The sequence below is a fragment of the Polypterus senegalus genome, chromosome 1 (assembly GCF_016835505.1).
Source record: "Polypterus senegalus isolate Bchr_013 chromosome 1, ASM1683550v1, whole genome shotgun sequence".
NCBI lineage: Eukaryota > Metazoa > Chordata > Cladistia > Polypteriformes > Polypteridae > Polypterus > Polypterus senegalus.
The window spans coordinates 92686706-92708143 of NC_053154.1; the positions used below are offsets into that span (position 1 = coordinate 92686706).

A 21438-nucleotide genomic window follows, 5' to 3' on the forward strand; every position below is an offset into this window, starting at 1 on the left:
CTCGGTCATCCGGGAGGAGCTCAGAGTAGAGCCACTGCTCCTCCGCATCGAGAGGAGTAAGATGAGGTGGCTCGGGCATCTGATCTGGACGCCTCCCTGGTGAGGTGTACCGGGCACATCTAACTGGGAGGAGGCTCCGCGGAAGACCCAGGACACGCTGGAGGGACTATGTCTCTTGGCTGGCCTGAGGACTCCTCAGAATTCCCCCAGAAGAGCTAGTAGAAGTGGCCAGGGAGAAGGAAATCTGGGCATCTCTGCTCAAGCTGCTGCCCCCGTGACCCGATCTCAGATAAGCGTAAGATGATGGATGGACAAATCATGAATTGTGTGATCATATACAGTCAAATGTGTTCCTTTCCTAATCATGTCCACATATGAATAATTGTGTCAAAGTGATATTTTAGTTTTTGTTTTTAATAAATTTTCAAGATTTCTGAGGTTTTGTTTTGTCATTCTGGGACATTGAGTGTTGCATGATGTAAAGCAAATTCATTTAAATGGTTTTATTACATGGCTTTAACATAGCAAACTGTTAATAAGCAAAAGGATCTGAATACTTTCTGAATCCACTCCAATAATTTTATAATTCTACTAGCTCACTCAGGCAATACTATGCAAATTATTGATTTCAGAGTAAGCTATGTCAGTCATTACCAGTAGGGCGCAAGGCATGTAAAAATTAAATTTCACACTACTGACATTGCATAGGGAAGCAATAATAAGCCAAAATTGGACAGAATTATAAATGCATCTGACAGTTTAATCTATGATACAGAAACACATAACATGCAAAATAGCACTTGGGTAAAATATAATTTTTGTTGAGAGGTGTACTTTAGCTACTAAATGTAAATTTCCCTATATACTAGAAAATAAAATAAAATAAGGGATAAAGCAGTTTTATCCTGGAAAAAATTGTAGATGAGATCAGTATAATTTCAGTCCTGTTTGATGCATGGATGCAAGGGAGGCCATTTTCTGGATGATCATAATATGCTAGTTGATACACCACTTGAGACCAGGGTCACAAAACACAGACAGCTTAGTCTATTAAGTCAGTGTGAAGCCTTGAGCATAAAAACATTTAATTATACTACTAAGGGGGTACTATACAGCTTAGAAGTAATGCCTAGAAAACATAATTAACTTGTCTTTATCAATAAATAGACACAATAAACAAACAATGAGAAAGGCTAATAGGATGTTTGTCAATGGAGCATATCTAGTGCATATAAACCATAAGACGACATTTAAAGCATGAGTGAGAATGTGAGTGTGTGTGTCTGTACTTGCCACATGTGAAATACCCATTTAGTTTTGGTGTCCATTTTACAAAAAGGACTTCAGCATGAGTTAGAATAGATCATTTAATTTTAGAATGGTAATACAGTATATTTCTTTGAGGGCATAACTTGTGTAGAATACTGGCAGCATCTCTTCCAAGAGCTACAGGTGCGGACACCATGTGGGTGATATTTACTCTGGTTGGTTCTAACCATCCATCCATTTTATGGCCATTCAGGGCAGGGTTGCAAGGCAGCTGGAGCTTATGCCAGTAATCATCAGACACAAGTCTGGAAAACTGCCTGGAGTGGGCATCAATCTAAACAGGGGAATAATTTAGAAGTTGATTATCTTTTGGTAAAAATTAATCATTTTATGGTCATGGACATTGATAAACCAATGCGTTACCCTTAATTTTCAAAAAGGACACTCTACGACAAGATTAAGGCAAGAAATGGCAGAAGCTAAATAGATGTCACTTTTACAAATTTTAGCCCTCACATTGTGTGCAAACTTCAGCAATAAAAGCTCAGATAATGAAAGATGATTGTTGGTTTTATTCTGAGGAAATACTTCACTTGCTGAAAGATATGGATCAGCTTCCAGAACTTGGGTTCAATTTGCACTGGCCATGGTCTGCTTGGTGTTTTCTCCGGAAACTCCAGTTTTCATGTTATGATTTTGGTGACTTGAAGTTGTACCAATATGAGAGAGTGTGAGTAAGTACATGAAGCTGACCTGAAATAGACAACTGTCCCATCTAGGGGTGGTACCTGGTTTGCAGCTGGTGGTGTTCCAGCTACTCATTACTCTATTATGGAAAGCTCAGGTTCATAAAATTGAGAGACAGATGGGTATGCGAGTGCAGTAAAATTAGAAAAAGCCCAAAACAAATAAAATAAGTTTAATAACAATTCAATTTTATTTTACAAGTAGAGACTTTTCCATAATGACTATAGAAAACACAAACTCTGGTGCTAAATTTAGAAATACTGTGATTTCCGGGCACTGCGAATCTCATACTGTATATGGTTATGATTTAAAAGACTTATGCTGGCGATTATTGGATACTGTTGACTGCAATTAGTCTGTTACGCTGCAGCTCAACTATAGTCTTAGGCACAGACTTGTAGGAGCTATGTCAGGAGTTCCCAAGGCCCATTTGTGTTTCTTAATCAAATGCCAAGCCAAGCATTCTTGTTAATAATGATCTCATTTAATCATGTGAAATTTTTGGAGGTATGTTATCAAATAAGAAATTCCCAGCTCTGTGTTCTTCTCTTTTCTTTCAGAAAATCTGAAAAATGTTCAGTAAATTATTATATCCTTTCATTTCTCTCTTATTTACTCCTAAATATTGTATTCATACAACTACTGCACAGAATGAAAAACACGCATTAATGTTGGTGTAGATACTTTACTGTGGGCTCCCTTATTATTTAAACCTAACATTTCTTACATTCTACCCTTTTTGGTTAATTCCAGTTTTCTACCCACAGAGAATTGAATCCTTTTTAAAGCAGATCATTTAAAACTACTGTTATTCAGAACAGGTATGGTTTGGAAGGATGTGGGTATGAAAATTTTGGTATGACTAAAGAAAAAGTTGTGTAGTGTTAAAGGTGTGTTAATACTTTTTTTATAAAATTTTGTCATCACTTTACATATACAGGGTGGTCCAGATCTAATTATGCAGATCCAGATTGTCTGGATGACTTTGATTTATGTGGGGGCGATTCCAGTTCGGCGCGAAGATGATTCTTCATGTCGTCAGTTCGCACAGTTCTCAATGGTCTGGGATTTTTTGGGTGATTTTCTACGTAATAAACTTAAGTTATAGTGTAATGAAAATTGTATAATTAGATCTGGACAACCCTATATTATTCCAGACTCTACCTCTACCTTTATTATCTCTAGGTGCCTTAATTTAAAAGTTGCAATTTAAATTTTATTTTTATATGACATTGTGTTCTTATATGAATATTCTAGTTGAGGTTTTATAATTGTAGAATATTTCATGAGCAAAAACATTTTGTGAAATGAGTGAAAGCTATATACTTACCTCTTCCTTATCCCAGTTGTAAAGTTTCCAATGACAAGCTTCCCGAGCTCTGTGTCTTTTCCACAGCTCCAAAAATATTGTTGCTAGGGTTTATAAAAAAAAAAAAATGTCACTTATGATTTTGTAATAGCCAAAAATTTACATTAAAAGGGCAAACAATAGAATCAGTGTGACTGATTTCCCTTTCTCTTGTGTTTTTGTTTAAGAATGATGAGAAGATAACAATGAAGAAGGGCACTTTTTCTGAAATTTGATAATGTAAATTTAGGATTCAATGGCACCAAATATTTCTTGGTCTTTGATTCCTTTCATAAACTCTTTAAGCTTTTCATGAAACACCAGTACAACCAAATAATTTTGATGTACATCATCTTGGTATGACTGTACATATTACTAGATTTTTTTTCCATTTTTGATTGCAGGTCAATATAGTAAACAAATCTGGCTTTATGAACTGACAAATAACTGGCATTTCATCTTGAAAGTTTTGCTGCATATTTCAAGGAGAATTAACAAATGTTGAAGATAAAATGCATTAAAAAGGTTGCAGTGTTTTCTGTTGAGAATAAAACAGAAGTGTTGTTAAGGTTTTGCCATTGCTTCTTTTACGATTAGAACTGTATCCATGGTCACAGTGTGTAAGCAGCAAAGGATACAAACTCAAATGAAGGATGCTCTTTCTAGTTTTTATTTAATTTATCCAAAAAGTTATCACCTTTTTCAAACAAAGTGACATAGGCTTTTTATAAATATTTAATAAATGTTCTCTAACTGTAATATCAAAAGAAAGTTGAGGAGAGGGCTTTTGAGCTTTGTCACCCTGGAGCCCATGGGTGCCTTAATCTGGCCTTGCAAAAAGTCAGCGATAAAACAACTTTAATTAGTGTGATCAAAAGGCTGGTAAACTGGTTTTGTTGCAACAGAGTGGGGAGTCTGGAGAGAAAATATAAGGTTAAGAAAATGATCTGAAACCCATGTACAATATGTTTTCATAAAGAATAAAAACTTTTGATCATACCACATTGTAAGCATGTTAGCAAAAGTCAAATTTCCTGTTTGCTTTGGATCATATAGGCATCTAGTGACCAGACTGCTGATCTTTAGAAATATTAAAAGAATACAGAGAAATGCTTGTCATAAAAACAACACACAGGGTGACTGAAGTGTTCTGTGAAAAAAGCTTGTTTTTATAATAATTTATTGTATATTTACTTTTGGCATAGCTGTTTAATATATGTTCAACTAAAAAAATTTCCAAAAATTTCTAGTTCAGAGAGCAGAACACCTTGTGATGATCAGTAGCCACCGAGGCGAGAGCACAACTTTATCAAGAACAGCGATAAAGCTAAAACATCAACATGATATTAATCATTTTTGGTTTAGTGGTGAGAATAGGCCGTACATTTATGGCTCTTTACCACCTTGTCAGCAGTCATTATTTTTTCCAATCTTCTGTCAGAATGAAAATTTAAAACAACTAAAGTATTTTTTTTATTTTGTTTGACTTTCATCATCTATATTACATTCTATGAAAGCTTGTTTGAAGAATAAGTTTTAGTTATATTGAATCTACGATAAAAAAAATTGAAGAAGCTAGAGATCTCATTTACGTAAACAAAACATATGCTTTTAGATATTATTAGTGACAGAAAAATTACTCTAACTCATAATACCAGTTAATAGGCATCTATAAAAGTTGTGTATTTGAAAGATAAATACTCACCCCACAATGCCATGAATATGGCAAAGAATACTGTTCCTTCATTATCAAAAAGATTGGTAACCTTAAAAATAATAAAAATAAAAATACTACTCTATAATACAATATAATACAATTTATTTTTGTATAGCCCAAAATCACACAAGAAGTGGTGCAATGGGCTTTAACAGGCCCTGCCTCTTGACAGCCCCCCAGCCTTGACTCTCTAAGAAGACAAGGAAAAACTCCCAAAAAAACCCAGTAGGGAAAAAATGGAAGAAACCTTGGGAAAGGCAGTTCAAAGAGAGAACCCTTTCCAGGTAGGTTGGGGATGCAGTGGATGTCATAGAGAAGGGGGTCAATACAATACAATACACAGAACAGAACAAATCCTCAATACAGTGTACAAATAAAAATTTTAGAAGTACGTAGCAGAATTTAATAGTACCAAAAGAAACAGATAACACTTATTTAATCTAATGATACCTTAGCATACATGCATGTGTCAGACAGCTTCCAGAAGGAGCAATGTGTATCACACAGTGGACACATAATTGTGGTATTTGCTTCACAGACTTCTTTACTGAAATCACAAACACAAAAAAAACATGTCATTGCAAATTGAAGTTTTTTTTATTCATAGTAATCATGTGTATTTTAAAACAAAAATCACATTTTAATTTGTTTGAACAAAAAAGTCAAAATCAGCATTGTATTATTAAATGCCAGAACTTGTATTGAACTTACATAAGAGGGCTCTTGTCAAAGAACGCAAGTCCATAAAGAAAGACCACAATTCCTACCATTGCTGCTGGTATTAGCATATATGTATACCAACCAAGCCAGAGAAAATAAAGAGCTGCTTTCTCTCCCAAATAATTCCTGTAACAAACAAAACACCTGAAAATTAAAGCCTAACCCAAGACATCCAAACAGAAAAAAAAAAAAAAATATATATATATATATATATATATATATATATATATATATATATATATATATATATATATATATATATATATATATATATATAATTATTTAGTTATTTGAAATCAGACAGACCAAATGGTATAGTGCAACTCAAAATATTTGTGGCTATATTACATGAATTTACGTTAATTAAATCATGATTGTTACAAGCAAGTCAAAAGGTATACATTATGTCATTTGAGATATATATATATATATATATAATTTTATTTATTTTATTTTTTTTTAAGGTACAGAATTCAAAAATGAAAACCATTTTCTTCATAAGGTTTTTTCAAAAACACATTTTCAATGTCACTTAGATTTTTTTTTTTTATTGTTTTCGTACTACACTTAAATATTAAGATTTTATTTTAATCATAACAAATGGGTACACATATGTTGCTGCCACTCCTCCCTATTATCAACACTAAATTAAAATTCATATTAACTCTGTACTTTTTGCACTTCTTTAATTTTTTTTATTGTATGTATAGTTCATGGATGCAATCAACCCGAATAGCATAGAATTTGGATTTACTTTTGTGGACTTTGCCTTGACTGTGTTTACAGTCTTGGGGACAACTGAATCATTTTATGGTTCACTGGACAAGACTTTCTTTACATTGCCTGCTCTTGCCGTACAAACATTTTTGTCTCTGCACCTTAGAGATCTAGGAGCTGGGGATATTCTGTCTCCTTGATTATAATGGATAGGCTGGATTGCCGTCGATTCTCTCTGTATGAACTTTGACTGGGAATGACTGAGAAGTGATTTGATGTTTGCAGCCATGTGGCAAACACGCCTGTAATACCCAGCGCTATATGTATGTGGTTGTATGCTGGAACCTCCAGATTCTGCTGCTATCATTCATATTCATTCAGCACTAGACAAAAAAGCTATGTTAAAACATAAGGAAATGTCCTTTAAGCATTCAGGTCCAAGGTATAAAATCAGAATTGTGGTCTATGAAAGCAGCTGGCCAGTGCCTTCAGATAATGCCACGTAAGAGTGGCTTTATTGTGCATATCCAGGCTTTCTCTGACCAACAAAGGGCTTTTAGGGATGCACTAACCACAGCCAAAAACACACATTATGACAGAGTAATAGAAAGTCGCCATAAGAACCAGAGGGTTTTGTTCTCTGTAGTTAATAAACTACTTCAACCTGTATCTGGCCTAATTACCTCCCCCACTGAAGCCCGTGAAAAATTCCTCCACTTTTTCTGTAATAAAATTAAAGATCTAAATAATTCAATTAACATACATCCATTATCCATCTACATCTATCTCTGTCATCCCACTCGATCCAGCTCTTTTACTAAATTTTTACAAGTCACATCTGCATTTGTTAATGACCTGCTTTGTATGATGTGGCCAACTACCTGTGTATTGGACCCAATCCCCACCACAGCTCTTAACTTCTGCCTTCATACCATAATCCTGACTGTTACAACAATAATAAATATATCCCTTAACCCAGACAATCGCTTAAATCAGGGCTATTCAATTACAAATTCAGTTGGGCCAGATTGTCAAACCAAGAAGGTTAGCTGGGCCAGTCATTTTAGCGGCAAAGCAGCTGGTAATGACAAATTTTAAAACCAACACAAACAAATTTATTGAAAAACATAAGGTTTATTCGTTGTTTCTCTTTTAAATTTGGTCAGTTTGCAGAGCAAAAGGTGCATACAGAAAGAGCTGAATTAACAGAATCTGAGGTAGCCCCTATTTATATACTTACAAAAGAAAAAAAACTGACCTAGGCTACATATCTGACCTATCTGATCACAAAGTGCATAAAACAAAATAGTGCACAGTAGTAGGCTATTAGAAATAACATTTTTTCCTTTTGAAACAAAATAAACAACTTGCACACATTTGACCCAGGAACATCTCAAAGTGCATAAAATAAAAAGTGCACAGTATTCACAACTATAACAACACTGAGGGAATATATTTTAAATCACCATGTGTGATTAGGCATGCCTCTGTTACACATCCCACATTATATTGATGTATTGTAGGCTACAGTTACCCTGCTGACTTAGTGGGAGAAGTGACATTTTTTGTTTTGAACGAGAGCAGTGACTTTAGGCTTGTAAGTTGTCAATGCAATTCAAAGGCATTGGTGGAGAGTATGGTCAGTCAGGGAGCAACGAGAGTTGCTTTTTATGGAGTTCATGTGTGAAAAACTTGACTCGCATGTATATGTTGATCCAAACATACTGAGCATGACGATAGCTACTTTCTTAATGTTAGGGAACTGATGTGCGTTGACATCAGTCCAAAACATTGCAGGCCTGTTAGTGGAAAGCTCCTGTGCCATGGTTACAGATGACTGCAAATGTCAACAAGTTCGAGTGTGAATTTCCCCTCGTCAATGGAAGGGACCAGTTTCTTAGCTCTTGCGGATAAGTACCCTTCTATTTCAACAGTAAACGGGTCTCTGACAAAAACGACCAACTCAGTGGGCAGATCAAGTCCATCCAATCAACCAGCAAAGTTATTTTTCAACATCGCAATGAAATCTGTCATCACATCTGTGATTTGTGCGGGGGGTTAGACGCCTTTGCGGAGTGTCGGAAAATGCAGCATTCGGCATGTGCTCAAATCATTTGCGAAAAGATCCAGTTTAACTTGGAAAGCGCGTATCTGTTCCACAAGGTCGATGACAGTTTTGTCTCTGCCTTGTAGTCCCAAATTGTGATCGTTGAGGTGTTTGAATATGTCGCTCAGAAAGCAGGCATCGGCCATGAAGTTGTCGTCCAGTATACGACTCATGTGCGTTTCTACCTTTTTTGCTTGCTGCCGCGGAGGAAAGTTATGATCTCTTCTCTGAGACCGCAGAAACGCTCCAGTGCTTTGCCTTTGGACAGCCACCTCACGTCATTATGCAAGAGAAGGTCGTGGTGCTCAGCAGACATTTCTGACAGCAGCATGCGGAATAAGCGGTGTTGGAGGCTTGATGTGGAGCGAATAAAATTAATTATAGCCATAACGCTGTCCATTGTCGTTTTGAGCGCCCCGCTTAGTTTTGCGCACAACACCGCCTGATGCACAATGCAGTGTAAGGAGATCAACTGAGGTGCAACAGCGGACCAACGTGCTGCCAAACCATTCACTTTCCCTGTCATGAACGGAGCCCCATCTCTCACAAGCATGCACACACGCTTCATATCCAGACCACTGTCTTAAAAAAAGGCGGAAATTTTCCCAAAGACTATATCGCCAGTTGTGTGTCCTTCTAACGGCAGTAGACCGAGCAGCTCCTCTCGGAAGCATTTGCCATCAAAAAAACGGACATATATGCACAACTGAGCAGTATCAGTTCTGTCTGGGGACTCATCTACTGCTATAGACATAGTATCAGCTTTCATCAGGTCTCCTAACAGCGTTTCATACACATCTGCAGCAAGAATTTTAACCCTAGGAATGTTTGAAATATCTGACGGGGGCACGTTTTTTATAGCAGATACCACGCTCATTTTAATTTCATCGTCATTTATCACCTCATCCACGACAGCCAGCATACAGTCCTTCACGGTTTCACAGTTTGTGAATGGCCTTTTCTTTTTTGCCATTATCCAGGAAACACGAAGGGATGCTACAGTAGCTCTCTCTTGGGCTGTGAATGACCGCACCATGGTAGTACTGCTCCGGTTGTAAGATGCAATCAAACTCTGCAATTTTGCAGTCCTCTCTTGAGATCCCTCTGGAAAATTGGTGCGAAAATTGTGGTGTTTCTCAACATGATGCCTCCGCACATTGTAATCTTTAAATACTCCAAAGCACTCATTACAAATTAAACACATCGGTTTGGCGTTTGGATGTGGCGGAAAAATAAACAAGTATTTGTCAGTCCAGGCAGGGTTAAACTTACGGTTTTCATTGGCAATTTTACGTTTCAGTGTTGAGAAAGACATATTGATAGTAATCTAAGCTACTATCGGTACGCTCTGCATTGTTTGCGTGTTGCAGGCTACGAAATTTACGTAGGAATGCGCGTTTTTGGCGGGACCATAGACATAATAAATACTTTATATTTATATTAATATACTATATATTTATATTAATATAATATATGTATTAAATTATATTAAATAACAATTTATGAATAATATTAATTTATTATCTATGGGCGGAACCACGGGCCGGGCCACTCGGAGGTTGATTCTGGGCCGCATTTGGCCCGCGGGCCGCCAATTGAATAGCCCTGGCTTAAATGATGCAGATAATCTTAATTTTTGGCTCATCTCTCATTTACTTTTTCTGTCAAAAGTTCTTAAGCATATAGTAGCCTCCCAACTCATTAGTTACTTAGCTTCTAATAATTTGATGGAACCCTTTCAGTCTCAAAGTGCAGCACAGCTACAAAACTCCCCTGCTTCAAGTAACCAGTGATTTGCTTATGGCAGCAGACTCTGGACAAACACACATATTAATTCTGTTAGACCTCAGAGTAGTTTTTGACACTGTCAGACATGACATTCTACTGTCCAGAATGAAGAATATTCTGGGTATCTCTGGCACTGCCCTCCGGTGGTTTAAGTCCTATCTGGCTGAAAGGCAAGAGTTTGTTGGTCTTAGCAACAGCAGGTCCAGCTCAGCTACAGTTACACAAAGAGATCCTCCAGCCCTGGAGAACACTGAAAGCACATGCAGCATCTGCACCAGCATCTACATGGATTCCACTCAACAATGCCGCAATCTATATGAACTTGTTCCTGCCTTGATGCTTGCTGGGACTGGCACAAACCCTGGATGGATGGAATAAATAAACATATATAATGAAGATTTTTCAATGTTCAATAAAAGTTTGAAGAATAGGCATTCTAAGCTTACAGCTGGCTTTACATGTATTGGGTGGTGATCGGTTAAGTGGAGAAAGAAAACGGAAGGACGGGAATTGGGGGATGATACGTTTGATAAAGACAGTACTGTTGCATTAAATTATTCCATTCAGGTTCGCACATTTCCCAGCAAGCATCTTGCGGGAGGCAGGAGCAATCCCTGGACAGGGGAGGCAAGAAAAAATCCCTGAACAGGGTGCCAGCTCATCACTACCGCTGCAACACCGTGCCCTGACAAGTTTAATACATGCTTTAATGCATTTCATCATGAAAATAATATTAAGGGGACATCGTACTATTCTAAAATGTTCAGAATATTGTAATATTATGAATGTAATGTATTCAGTGTTGCGATCAGTAAATTAAATCAAATTAAAAATCAATTTTAAGATGAAGTTTACGATGTTCTACTTTAATGACAAAATAAGGTGTGAGATTAAAGTCTACATTTCGACTTTTTTTCTTCACTGTGTCCATCATTTTTTTTCTTTTCTTTGTTCCTTAATATACTTCCATATAACACTAACAGAGGGCCATGACTTGCCTTTTCACCTCGACTTTGACATATGACCACTTCTATTTTTATTTCGGGCACTTTGCGACTTTCTGAATTTGAACTACTACTGTAGTGGAGCCTGCCATTTACACAATTATAAATCAACTAGTTCTGTAAGCCCATGCTGTAAAAAAACCTGGGGTCCTAGAAACTATTGAAATCGGCACAAAAAAAAAAAAAAATGAAAGGTAGCGACGTCAGGTAATTGAAAGGAACTACTCTGGGCATCTCTCTCCTAGGAGGATTTATTTTACTGACATGCTTGCATAGTTCTGAATTAGGGGAGGAAAAGAAAAAGGGGATACCGTTTTGCTAAATTTTCACCCTCAACAGTTGGTAAACATGCCACATTTTACAACATTAAACAATCCTTACGGAAAGATTAGATCAGATACAGCCTCTTGTATCCTGCCAAACTGAAAGCGGACATTCAAGGCAAGCTCTACATTTTTACTTCTATAGAGGAAGCAGTAAAAAGAGCTAAGAAAACTGATCCCAACACTTTTTTGTAATACAATCATGAGTGGCATCCAGTTCTGGCATGGCAAAGACCACCTTACCTACTGTTGGATCGGCTTGCAATAATACTGGTACTGTAATTATACATCCTATTTCCTTCTCGGCCACTTCTTGTTTACTTTTTAAATGTGTGTATTTATGTATGAGTGAATTTTTTTAGGGGACTGTTTAACATCATACCCTTGGTTTATTGTATTAGGGCTTACTATGCTTATCCAGGGATACTGTTTAACATCATTCCCTGGGTTTACTCTCTCAAGATTATATTGGGATTATATTTTATGCTTATAGCATTTGGACTGTATTGTCAATAGATATTTCTATGTTAATCCTTATACAAGCTGAGGGGCTTGTTTTGTTTTGGACATGTTGTGTCTCTAGGTATGTCAGTGGACTCGGACTTTGTGAAGTGTGATCTAGCCTCACGTGGGGAGGCAAAATGGGGTGGCGGGGGTGACTAGGAGGAGAGAGAAAGCTATTTCTAATTTATCCTTTTAATCCTTATAAGTCCCAATGCAACAATAGGCTTCATGGCAAAACCCCTGGGAAAATTAGAATTTAGGAACAGGAACACAAGTTCAGTGAATTAGTTATACTACAAGTTTTGTAAAATTGCCATTAATATGGATTGGTATGATGCTCATGATGCATGAATGCTTTTTTTTTTTTCCAGTTTTCTCTGACTTTGCTGGATTTTTATTTATATATTCATTTGTTGAATATCTTCTTTCTTCTTCACTGCCTTCAAATACTGTTCTCACAGTGTTTGGAAGCAATGAGTTATTTTTTAACCTTCTTAAAATTTGATTAAATAATGTTTCATACATCATTCTCATGTCACCTTCTCCTACTGTACCACTGACTAATTTGGAAGACTTAGTAAGATTTTCATTTACCTCAGTATGCTGTTAGAGGTACGTCATAAGTCTGATCATTAAACCAATACTATAGAAAACTGACTTGAATGCAAACAGAATATACTCTAATTGTAAAATCAAAAATAATTAAAATTAAAGATTCAAATGCTACTCTAAGTAAAATTACTGGAGTGAGTGGATAATCTTACTTCACTAAGTCAATAGGTTGGAATTTATGAAGTGCTGTCCAACGTGCCCATTTTTCTGTTAGATGATCTTGTTGGGTTTTCTAAAAAAAGAAAAAAATGACAATAATTAAGTAAATTCTGCATATATAAGTACACACACACAAACTACTATACATTAACACTCAGAAAAAAACACAAGATGGTACCTGGTGAAGAGGAAAGGCAGTTTCAAAAACATTTTTTCTGAGTAAGTCAGTCAGTCTCTCTAGAACAGGAGGAAAGCCATCATACATGGTGAATTTGATACATTTTTTAATTATAGTAAAATAACAAAAGAGAACTGGGCATTTTCAAACCCAAGCAGTACTAGGCACAAGGCAGAAAACAGACCAGAGCAGGGTGTTAGGGCATCTATGGGACCTTTCTAGTTACGAGAGTACATTTAAAAAATACAGATTGTAAAATTTTCCATTATTTAAAAGGTAAATACGTATATTAAAACATAGAACATTTTGAACAGGTTGGTCTCGTCCGATGCGGGAGATGGACGTCTGAAGTGGAGCTCCGCTAGCAGTGGTGCTATTTTTCATATTATTTGCTTATTATTCTGAGATATCCTGTATTTATTCGACCCGAGAGGGACCGCTACAGTATATGTAAACACATATAAACATGGCCAACAAGAAGGAAAGAACGAAAGAATCGAAGACTAAAGCTACATCCAAGCTGCGATCAGCAAGCCCTAGCTCGAGATACGGCCTGTCAGAGACAGACCTGGATCAGATGGGCGAAAGTACAGACTCCTCGGGACCACGGTCCGCTACATCGTCGCCGGCTGAGAGCGAAAAGGGGAGCGAAGGTGCGATCGTGAGTGCAGATGTGGATAGCTCGCCGATTGGAGAGGATTACCTGAAACTGGAAAAGGCCGGGAGGTCCGCGGCTTCAGTTACGCAATTACGCGGGACTGGAGCAGCGGGACACCGCTTCAGCAGAGTCTGCTGCTTCATCTACGGCACAAGAAGGCACATTTGAGCTATCTGAACTGAAAGTGTTGCTCGCTGAGCTCACGCAAGATATAAAGGAAAGCGAGAAGGCTAATGAGAAAGCAACGGCAAAGGCACTTGAGAGACTGAAACAGGAATTAAAACAGGAGATGAAACAGGCCAATGAATGTCTGCGACAGGAAATCCAACAGGCAAATGAAAGGCTGCGACAGGAATTCCAACAGGCAAATGAAAGGCTGCGTCAAGAGGTCCAACTTGAACTTCGACAGGTGCTGGGCAAAATTGAAGAGCGCATTGAGAAAAACTCGCTAAACTGAGCACGCTTGCTGATCAATTGGAGCATCTTAGTGAGACATTCACGAATCGGATCGAAATAGCGAACATCTAGCTGCCAGTGCCGAGGAAAGAGCAGTAAATGCCAGTTCGGAATGTAAAAAACTCGGAGAAAAACTTGGAGGCAGACTGGCTGCTTTAGAAGATGGGAATAGAAGGTATAATGTCAGAATTGAAGGCCTGCCGGAGAATCGAGAAAGTTTAAACCCGTGAAATTCAACTGAACTTTTTCTAAAATAATCGGGGCGACTTTAAAGCAGAATCTGAGATAGCAGCGCTTACAGCGTCTGCTGATCAAACACCGTCAGACCCGACCAAGATCTTTTATAGTTCGTTTTGAACGATTATCATTTAAGTTAGAGGTGATGGAACTCCTCAGGAAAAAAGGAAGATATTATATATGAAGATTGCCACATTCGCGTCTTCCCTGACTTCTCTCCAGCAACAGCTATTAAACGCGCCTTCTATAATATTAAACAGCTGCTACGGCAAGCCAATGTCAAATACGGCCTCCTGTATCCGCAAAACTGAAAGTGGAATGGCAGGGTCATTTCTATGTTTTCGCTAGCAAGGAGGAGGCAGAAAATGAGTTAAGAAAGCTGATCCCGGACTATTCTGATACATAATTGTGAGTCATGGCGGTAAATGATAAAGCTAGGATTAATAATCTACTGTCTGATCTATTTGTTTTAAAATACGGGTTTTTATCAGCATATATTCTCATATTCTTATATTATTATTATTATTATTATTACTTACTTATTACTTATTATTACTTAGTATTACTAGGGCTAAATGTTTATGTTTTATTGTGCTTAATTACGTTTTCCTCCTCTTTTTTCTTTTCTAATTATTTCATGTGTACCCTAAATGAGACTGTTCAATATCATACCCTTGGTTTGCTGTTATTGCTATTACTGCATTAAGACTTGTTATGCTTGTTTTGGACACATCTTTAACACCATCACCTGGGTTTATTATCTGGGGATATCATCTTAATGCACTAAAATTGATGAAGATTATATGTATGTGTATGTGTATGTATATATATATATGTATGTATATGTATATATATGTATATATATGTATATATATATATATATATATATTAAGTGCAAAATTCTTTTTCTTTTTTTCTTTTTCCTCTTTTAAAGACTATATTGGTAACAGATATCTCTATCTTTTAACCTTAAAGCCCACTGCATGGGGGCTTGATGTGCTTTGGACGTGCTCTGTCTCTGGGTATGTCAGAGGACTGGGACTGCATGAAGTGGGTTTTAGCCTCACCTGGGGAGGCAAAAAGGGAGGGTGGGGGTTAAGGGGAAGAGAAAGAGAGCAGGCTTGATCTATATCTAATCTATCATCTCAATCTTTATAATTATAACTATCAACGTAATAATAAGCTGCATGGCAACAACTCTTGGGGGAATAGGAAATTAAGACCTAAACTATTTCACTTCCAGTTAAGACTATAATATGACACCAAAAACTCAGAATCAGTGTCTCCATGATGGGACAGTTAACTTCGTAAGCTGGAATGTTAAAGGCCTGAATCACGAATTAAAGAGAAAGAAAGTACTTTCTCACCTAACAGGTCTAAATGCTAAAATAGTATTTTTACAGGAAACCCACTTACTAAGTAAGGATCAGTTCCGCTGCAAAAGACTGGACTGGCCAAATGTTCCATTCTAGTTTTACAAAGAAAACTAGAGGGGTGGGAATTCTCATACATAGAACAGTACCATTTGTAGCATCAGATGTAGTATTGGATCCTGAAGGGAGATATGTGATGGTCATGGGAGACTTATCTAACTGTAAAATGATTTTGATAAATGTTTATGCACCTAATGTTGATGATAAGGAATTTATACAAAATTTATTTGCATCCATTCCCAATCTGAACACTCATAAACTTATAATGGCTGGGGACTTTAATTGTGTTCTAAATCCACTTTTAGATAAGACTTCCTCCACAGGGGAACGCAACTAACACCGCAAAGATAATTACAAAGTTTATAACTGATCACAACTTATCAGATCCCTGGAGGTTTTAAACCCAAATTCAAGAACATATTCTTTCTACTCACCAGTACATCATTGCTACTCAAGGATTGATTACTTCTTTATAGATAATAACTTCTTGCCTAAGATTAAATCTTGTAAATACGATGCTATTGTTATTTCAGACCATGCTCCGATGATCTTGGAGCTGAAATTACTAAGCCCCATACACTCACCCGCAGATGGCCTCAATCCGCTTCTATTAGCTGACGAGAATTGTACTGAATTTATATCCAAACAAATTGAATTCTTTCTAGAGACAAATACATCCCCTGAGATCTCTGCAGGAATACTCTGGGAAACTCTTAAGGCCTTCTTAAGAGGACAGATTATCTCATATCTTTCCCACAGAAATAAATCCGCAAGAAAGTAGCAGAGATAAAAAGTAAATTACTAAAATAGATGAAGAACATGCCAGACTACCAAGCGAGACTCTACATAAGAGGAGGCAGGCTCTACATTCAGAATTAAACCTCTTGACAACTAAAGAAACCGAACAACTAATTTACAAATCCAGACATCATTATTATGAACATGGAGAGAAAGCTAATAAGCTTTTAGCGCAACAAATTCACAAGCAAGATGTATGCAACGCAATCTCGTAATTACTAACACGAATGGAGATAAAATCATCGAACACAAAAATATAATGTACACTTTTAGAGACTACTATAAATCCCTATATACTACTGAGTTTAAAGAAGACAATATACAATCTAATGCATTTCTGGATAAATTACAGATACCACAAATTGACGCTTTTAGTGTGGAGGAACTCGATAAACCTCTGTCATTATCAGAATTACTGGATGCTATAAAGTCACTCCAAGGTGGAAAAGCAGCAGGCCCTGACGGCTACCCTGCAGAGTTTTACAAGAAATTCTCCGCTCAGCTAGCTCCCTCCTATTAGCAACATTTACAGAAGCCAGAGATAACCAATCTCTTCCACAAACCTTTCGCCAAGCACTAATCACTGTCTTTCCAAAACAAAATAAGGACTTATTACAATGTGCATCATACAGACCAATTTCACTTCTGAATAACGACGTTAAAATACTCTCTAAAATCATAGCTAGAAGGATGGAGAAAGTGCTCCCTCAGTAATATCACAAGACCAAACTGGATTTATTAGGGGCCGACACTTATCTTCAAATCTTCGACGCCTGTTTAATGTAATATACTCACCAACTAAATCAAACACCCCAGAAATATTATTATCATTGGATGCAGAAAAAGCATTCGACATGATTGAATGGAAATACCTTTTTACTATTTTGGAGAAGTTTGGGTTTGGCCCGAACATTTGTGCATGGATTAAATTACTGTATACTAACCCAGAAGCTTCAGTTTGCATCAATAACATTTGCTCAGACTACTTTAAACTAGAACGTGGCACAAGACAAGGATGCCCTTTGTCACCACTGCTGTTTGCAATTGCCATTGAACCACTGGCAATACATTGTCGAAATACTGATCAGATAAAGGGGATTAGCAGAGAAGGACTGGAACAGAAAATCTCATTATATGCAGATGACATGGTACTGTATATATCGGACCCAGAAAATTCTGTGCCTGCAGTCTTAGCAGCACTCACAGAATTTCAAAAGCTCTCTGGTCTCAGAATTAATCTGAATAAAAGTGTACTCTTTCCGTGAATTCAAGCATATAATATTAGATTAGACACCCTTCCTTTTATCATTGCAGAACAGTTTAAATACCTCGGGTAAACATCACAAGTAAACATAAAGCTCTTTATCAACAAAATTTCGTCCTGCATGGAAAAAATTAAACAAGACTTGCATAGATGGTCAACCCTTCATCTCACACTAGCTGGAAGAATTAACACTGTTAAGATGAATATTCTTCCTAAGCTCCTTTTTATTTCAAAACATACCAATATACATTAATAAATCGTTCTTTAAGCAATTAGATTCAACAATAACCTCATTTATTTGGAATTCTAAACATCCACGCATCAAAAGAGCGACCCTACAAAGACAAAAGGCAGAAGGTGGCATGGCTCTACCTAACTTCCAGTTTTATTACTGGGCGGCAAATATACAGTCGATAAGAACCTGGACACAAATAGAAGAACATACACAGGCATGGACCGCAATAGAAGTAAAATCCTGCAGTACTTCTTTGTATTCCTTGCTTTGTGCTCCAATAAACACACGCTATCGGCAATACACTAATAACCCAATTGTGCTCCACTCACTTAGAATCTGGAACCAATGTAGAAAGCATTTTAAGACGGAGAAGCTTCTTTCTGTGGCACCCTGGCAAAAGAACCACCTCTTTCAACCCTCACAAACATATGCAGTTTTTAATATCTGGAAAAATTTGGAATTAACTTGCTTAGAGATCTTTATATAGACAACGTCTTTGCATCCTATGAACAATTACATTCCAAATTTAACATTCCAGCTACAAATTTCTTTCACTATCTTCAAATCAGGAACTTTGTTAAACAGAACCTTCCAGATTTTCCTCATCTTGCACCCTCATCCACGCTGGAAAAATTATTGCTCAATTTCAAGGAGTTAGACTCCATCTCTACAATATATAAAATCCTTTTACAATCCCTTCCTTTCAAAGATCCAAGAGGACACTGGGAAAATGACCTCTCAATTAATATATCAGAAAAGGAGTGGAAAGTAGCAATGCAGAGAATTCACTCAAGCTCCATATGCAAAGCATACAATTATACAACTCAAAATTATATATCGAGCACATCTGTCTCGACTAAAACTCTCAAAATGTTTCCAGGGCATGATCCAACCTGCGAACGTTGCAACCAAGCCCCAGCCTCACTAGGTCACATGTTCTGGGCCTGCACCAAATTAACATTATTCTGGACAAAAATTTTTAATTACCTCTCAGACAGTCTTGGACTCACAATCCCTCCTAACCCATTAACAGCTGTGTTTGGGGTTCTTCCAGAGGGTCTTAAAGTGGAGAAAGACAAACAAATTGTGATTGCATTCACTACACTGTTGGCACGCAGACTTATTCTGATAAACTGGAAGAACCCAAACTCTCCTCTTTAAGTCAGTGGGAAACTGATGTGTTATATTATTTAAAATTGGAAAAATCAAATACTCAGTTAGAGGATCTGTGCAGACTTTTTTCAAAACATGGCAGGATCTAATCAGTAATATTTTGAAATGAGTTTATAAAGCACAGAGAATTTGTTGATTTAGGTATTTTTAAAGCCTTAAATTTTACACCATTTGGCTTGCTCTCTCTCTCAAGGGTGGGGATCGATCTGTTCTTAGCATAATTCTTTTTTTTTAAAAACTTGATTGCTATGTATTGATTGTAATAAAATTAATAAAAAAAAAAAAACATAGAACATTTTTTTTATTAAGTTACAAAGTATTTTATACAAAAGTGTTACAATTAGCTTTAGAATTTGATGAATTTGGCTTTCAAAGTCCAGCTTTTAATCTTTGAACAAATACATTGTCTTCTTTACACCTATATTTCTTGTGCAATGGAAACATCTAGTGTATATAGGTTATTTCACATCCCTTTCAAACTGATTTTCCTGGTGGTGGTTTCAGTAGCAACAGGATGTGGAAAAAGGACCCACTCACCCTATTCCTAGCAGCTATTTCCAGCTCTTCTTGACGAATTTCTCCTTTCAATTCATTCTTTTTTACAAAATTCATTAACTCTATTTGAGGGATTTTTTTTATGCACAGCCTGATTTAAAAACACTCGTTTTAATTTTGATGTCACAATTCCAACATAGTAATCATTTTTAAAGAAGCAATGTTTTTTTTGACACATTAGATAATTATCCCATAGCATAACTAGGCTCATCTGATGTTTTTAAGCATCTCGTTCAGTTTTATGTATCCCATCAAGAAAATGTCCCAAAACTCCAAGGTGGAGAATTACCCTCCACACTGTTTGATGTTTCTTTTTTTCTTCTTTTTTTCTTTTTAAACAAAGCAGACAAAGCTCCGATGAGAATCCCAAACCCCTTGTACCCTATCTCCCACACACACCCTTCAATTTAATCAACATCTACCAAAATGGTTGGAATAACCAGTCTCTTATTTGGTTTAAACTGTCAACCAAGTGACCACTTAGAATAGTAAAATGTAGGTGGACTCAACAATACTTAGGTGTAAGCAAAGAAAACCAAAAATATAAGCCCTCAACAAACACTGTTCCACAGCAATGCCTAATGAAAATCACATCTCCTGACCAAAACCTGTGAAACTCCACTCTATGTGCAAGTAACTCTACTGTAAACTCAACTGTGCAGAACTCATGTACCAAAAGTTTTCCATTTCATTCATGTGGTATTTTATAATTATAAATCATGCAATAAAGTTTTTAGAAGAAGTAGTTCCCCTCCTTGTTACCCTTCTTTCAAGCCTATAATTTTACTGATGGCGGACTCACAGAAGTTGCCATTTTTGGTGAAAAACATAACTACATATAACCGTCAGACACTTTGGAACTTCTAGGAGCCTTACGCTGTCAGACATTTAAGAGAATTTAGTACTGCACTCTATTTGTAAATAATTTTTAGCAGGGGATAATGGATTTTATATTGTTTGGAAATTGATTTGTCATCCTTCCTGAACAAATAAGCAACTGTATTTTTAATTACATCCCCAATTCCTAAAAAGTTGGGATGCTGTGTAAAATGTAAATAAAAAAAGGATGCAATGATTTTTAAATCGTATAAACCCATATTTTATTCACAATTGAAAATAGAAAACATTTCTAACATTGACAGTGTGACATTTTACTATTTCATGAAAAATATGAACTTATTTTGAATTTGATGGCAGCAAAATATCTCAAAAAAGTAGGTACGGGGCAATGAAAGGATGGAAAAGCAAGTATTACTAAAAAAGAAACAGTAGGAGGATCATTTTGCAACTAATTAGATTAATTGGCAACAGGTCAATAACATGTGTATAAAAGACAGGTTTAGACAGGCAGAGTCTCTCAGAAGTAAAGATGGGCAGAGGTTCACCATTCTGCAAAAAACTGCGTCTACTAATTATGGAACAAATTCAAAATAATG

At 36.7% G+C, this 21438-nt stretch overlaps 1 protein-coding gene across 1 annotated transcript in view; it reads right to left on the minus strand.

Annotated features, from left to right (window-relative positions):
* The window catches only part of LOC120529551 (anoctamin-9), a 96887-nt gene that overhangs the window by 40871 nt on the left and 34578 nt on the right, over nt 1–21438 (minus strand). Inside the window, exons 6-11 of the mRNA XM_039753449.1 lie at nt 13194–13252; nt 13009–13088; nt 5793–5927; nt 5532–5628; nt 5070–5130; nt 3347–3429 (exon numbers count right to left, since the gene is read on the minus strand). Of these exons, the coding sequence (XP_039609383.1) occupies nt 3347–3429; nt 5070–5130; nt 5532–5628; nt 5793–5927; nt 13009–13088; nt 13194–13252 (515 nt within the window). The remainder of the gene's footprint in view (nt 1–3346; nt 3430–5069; nt 5131–5531; nt 5629–5792; nt 5928–13008; nt 13089–13193; nt 13253–21438) is intronic.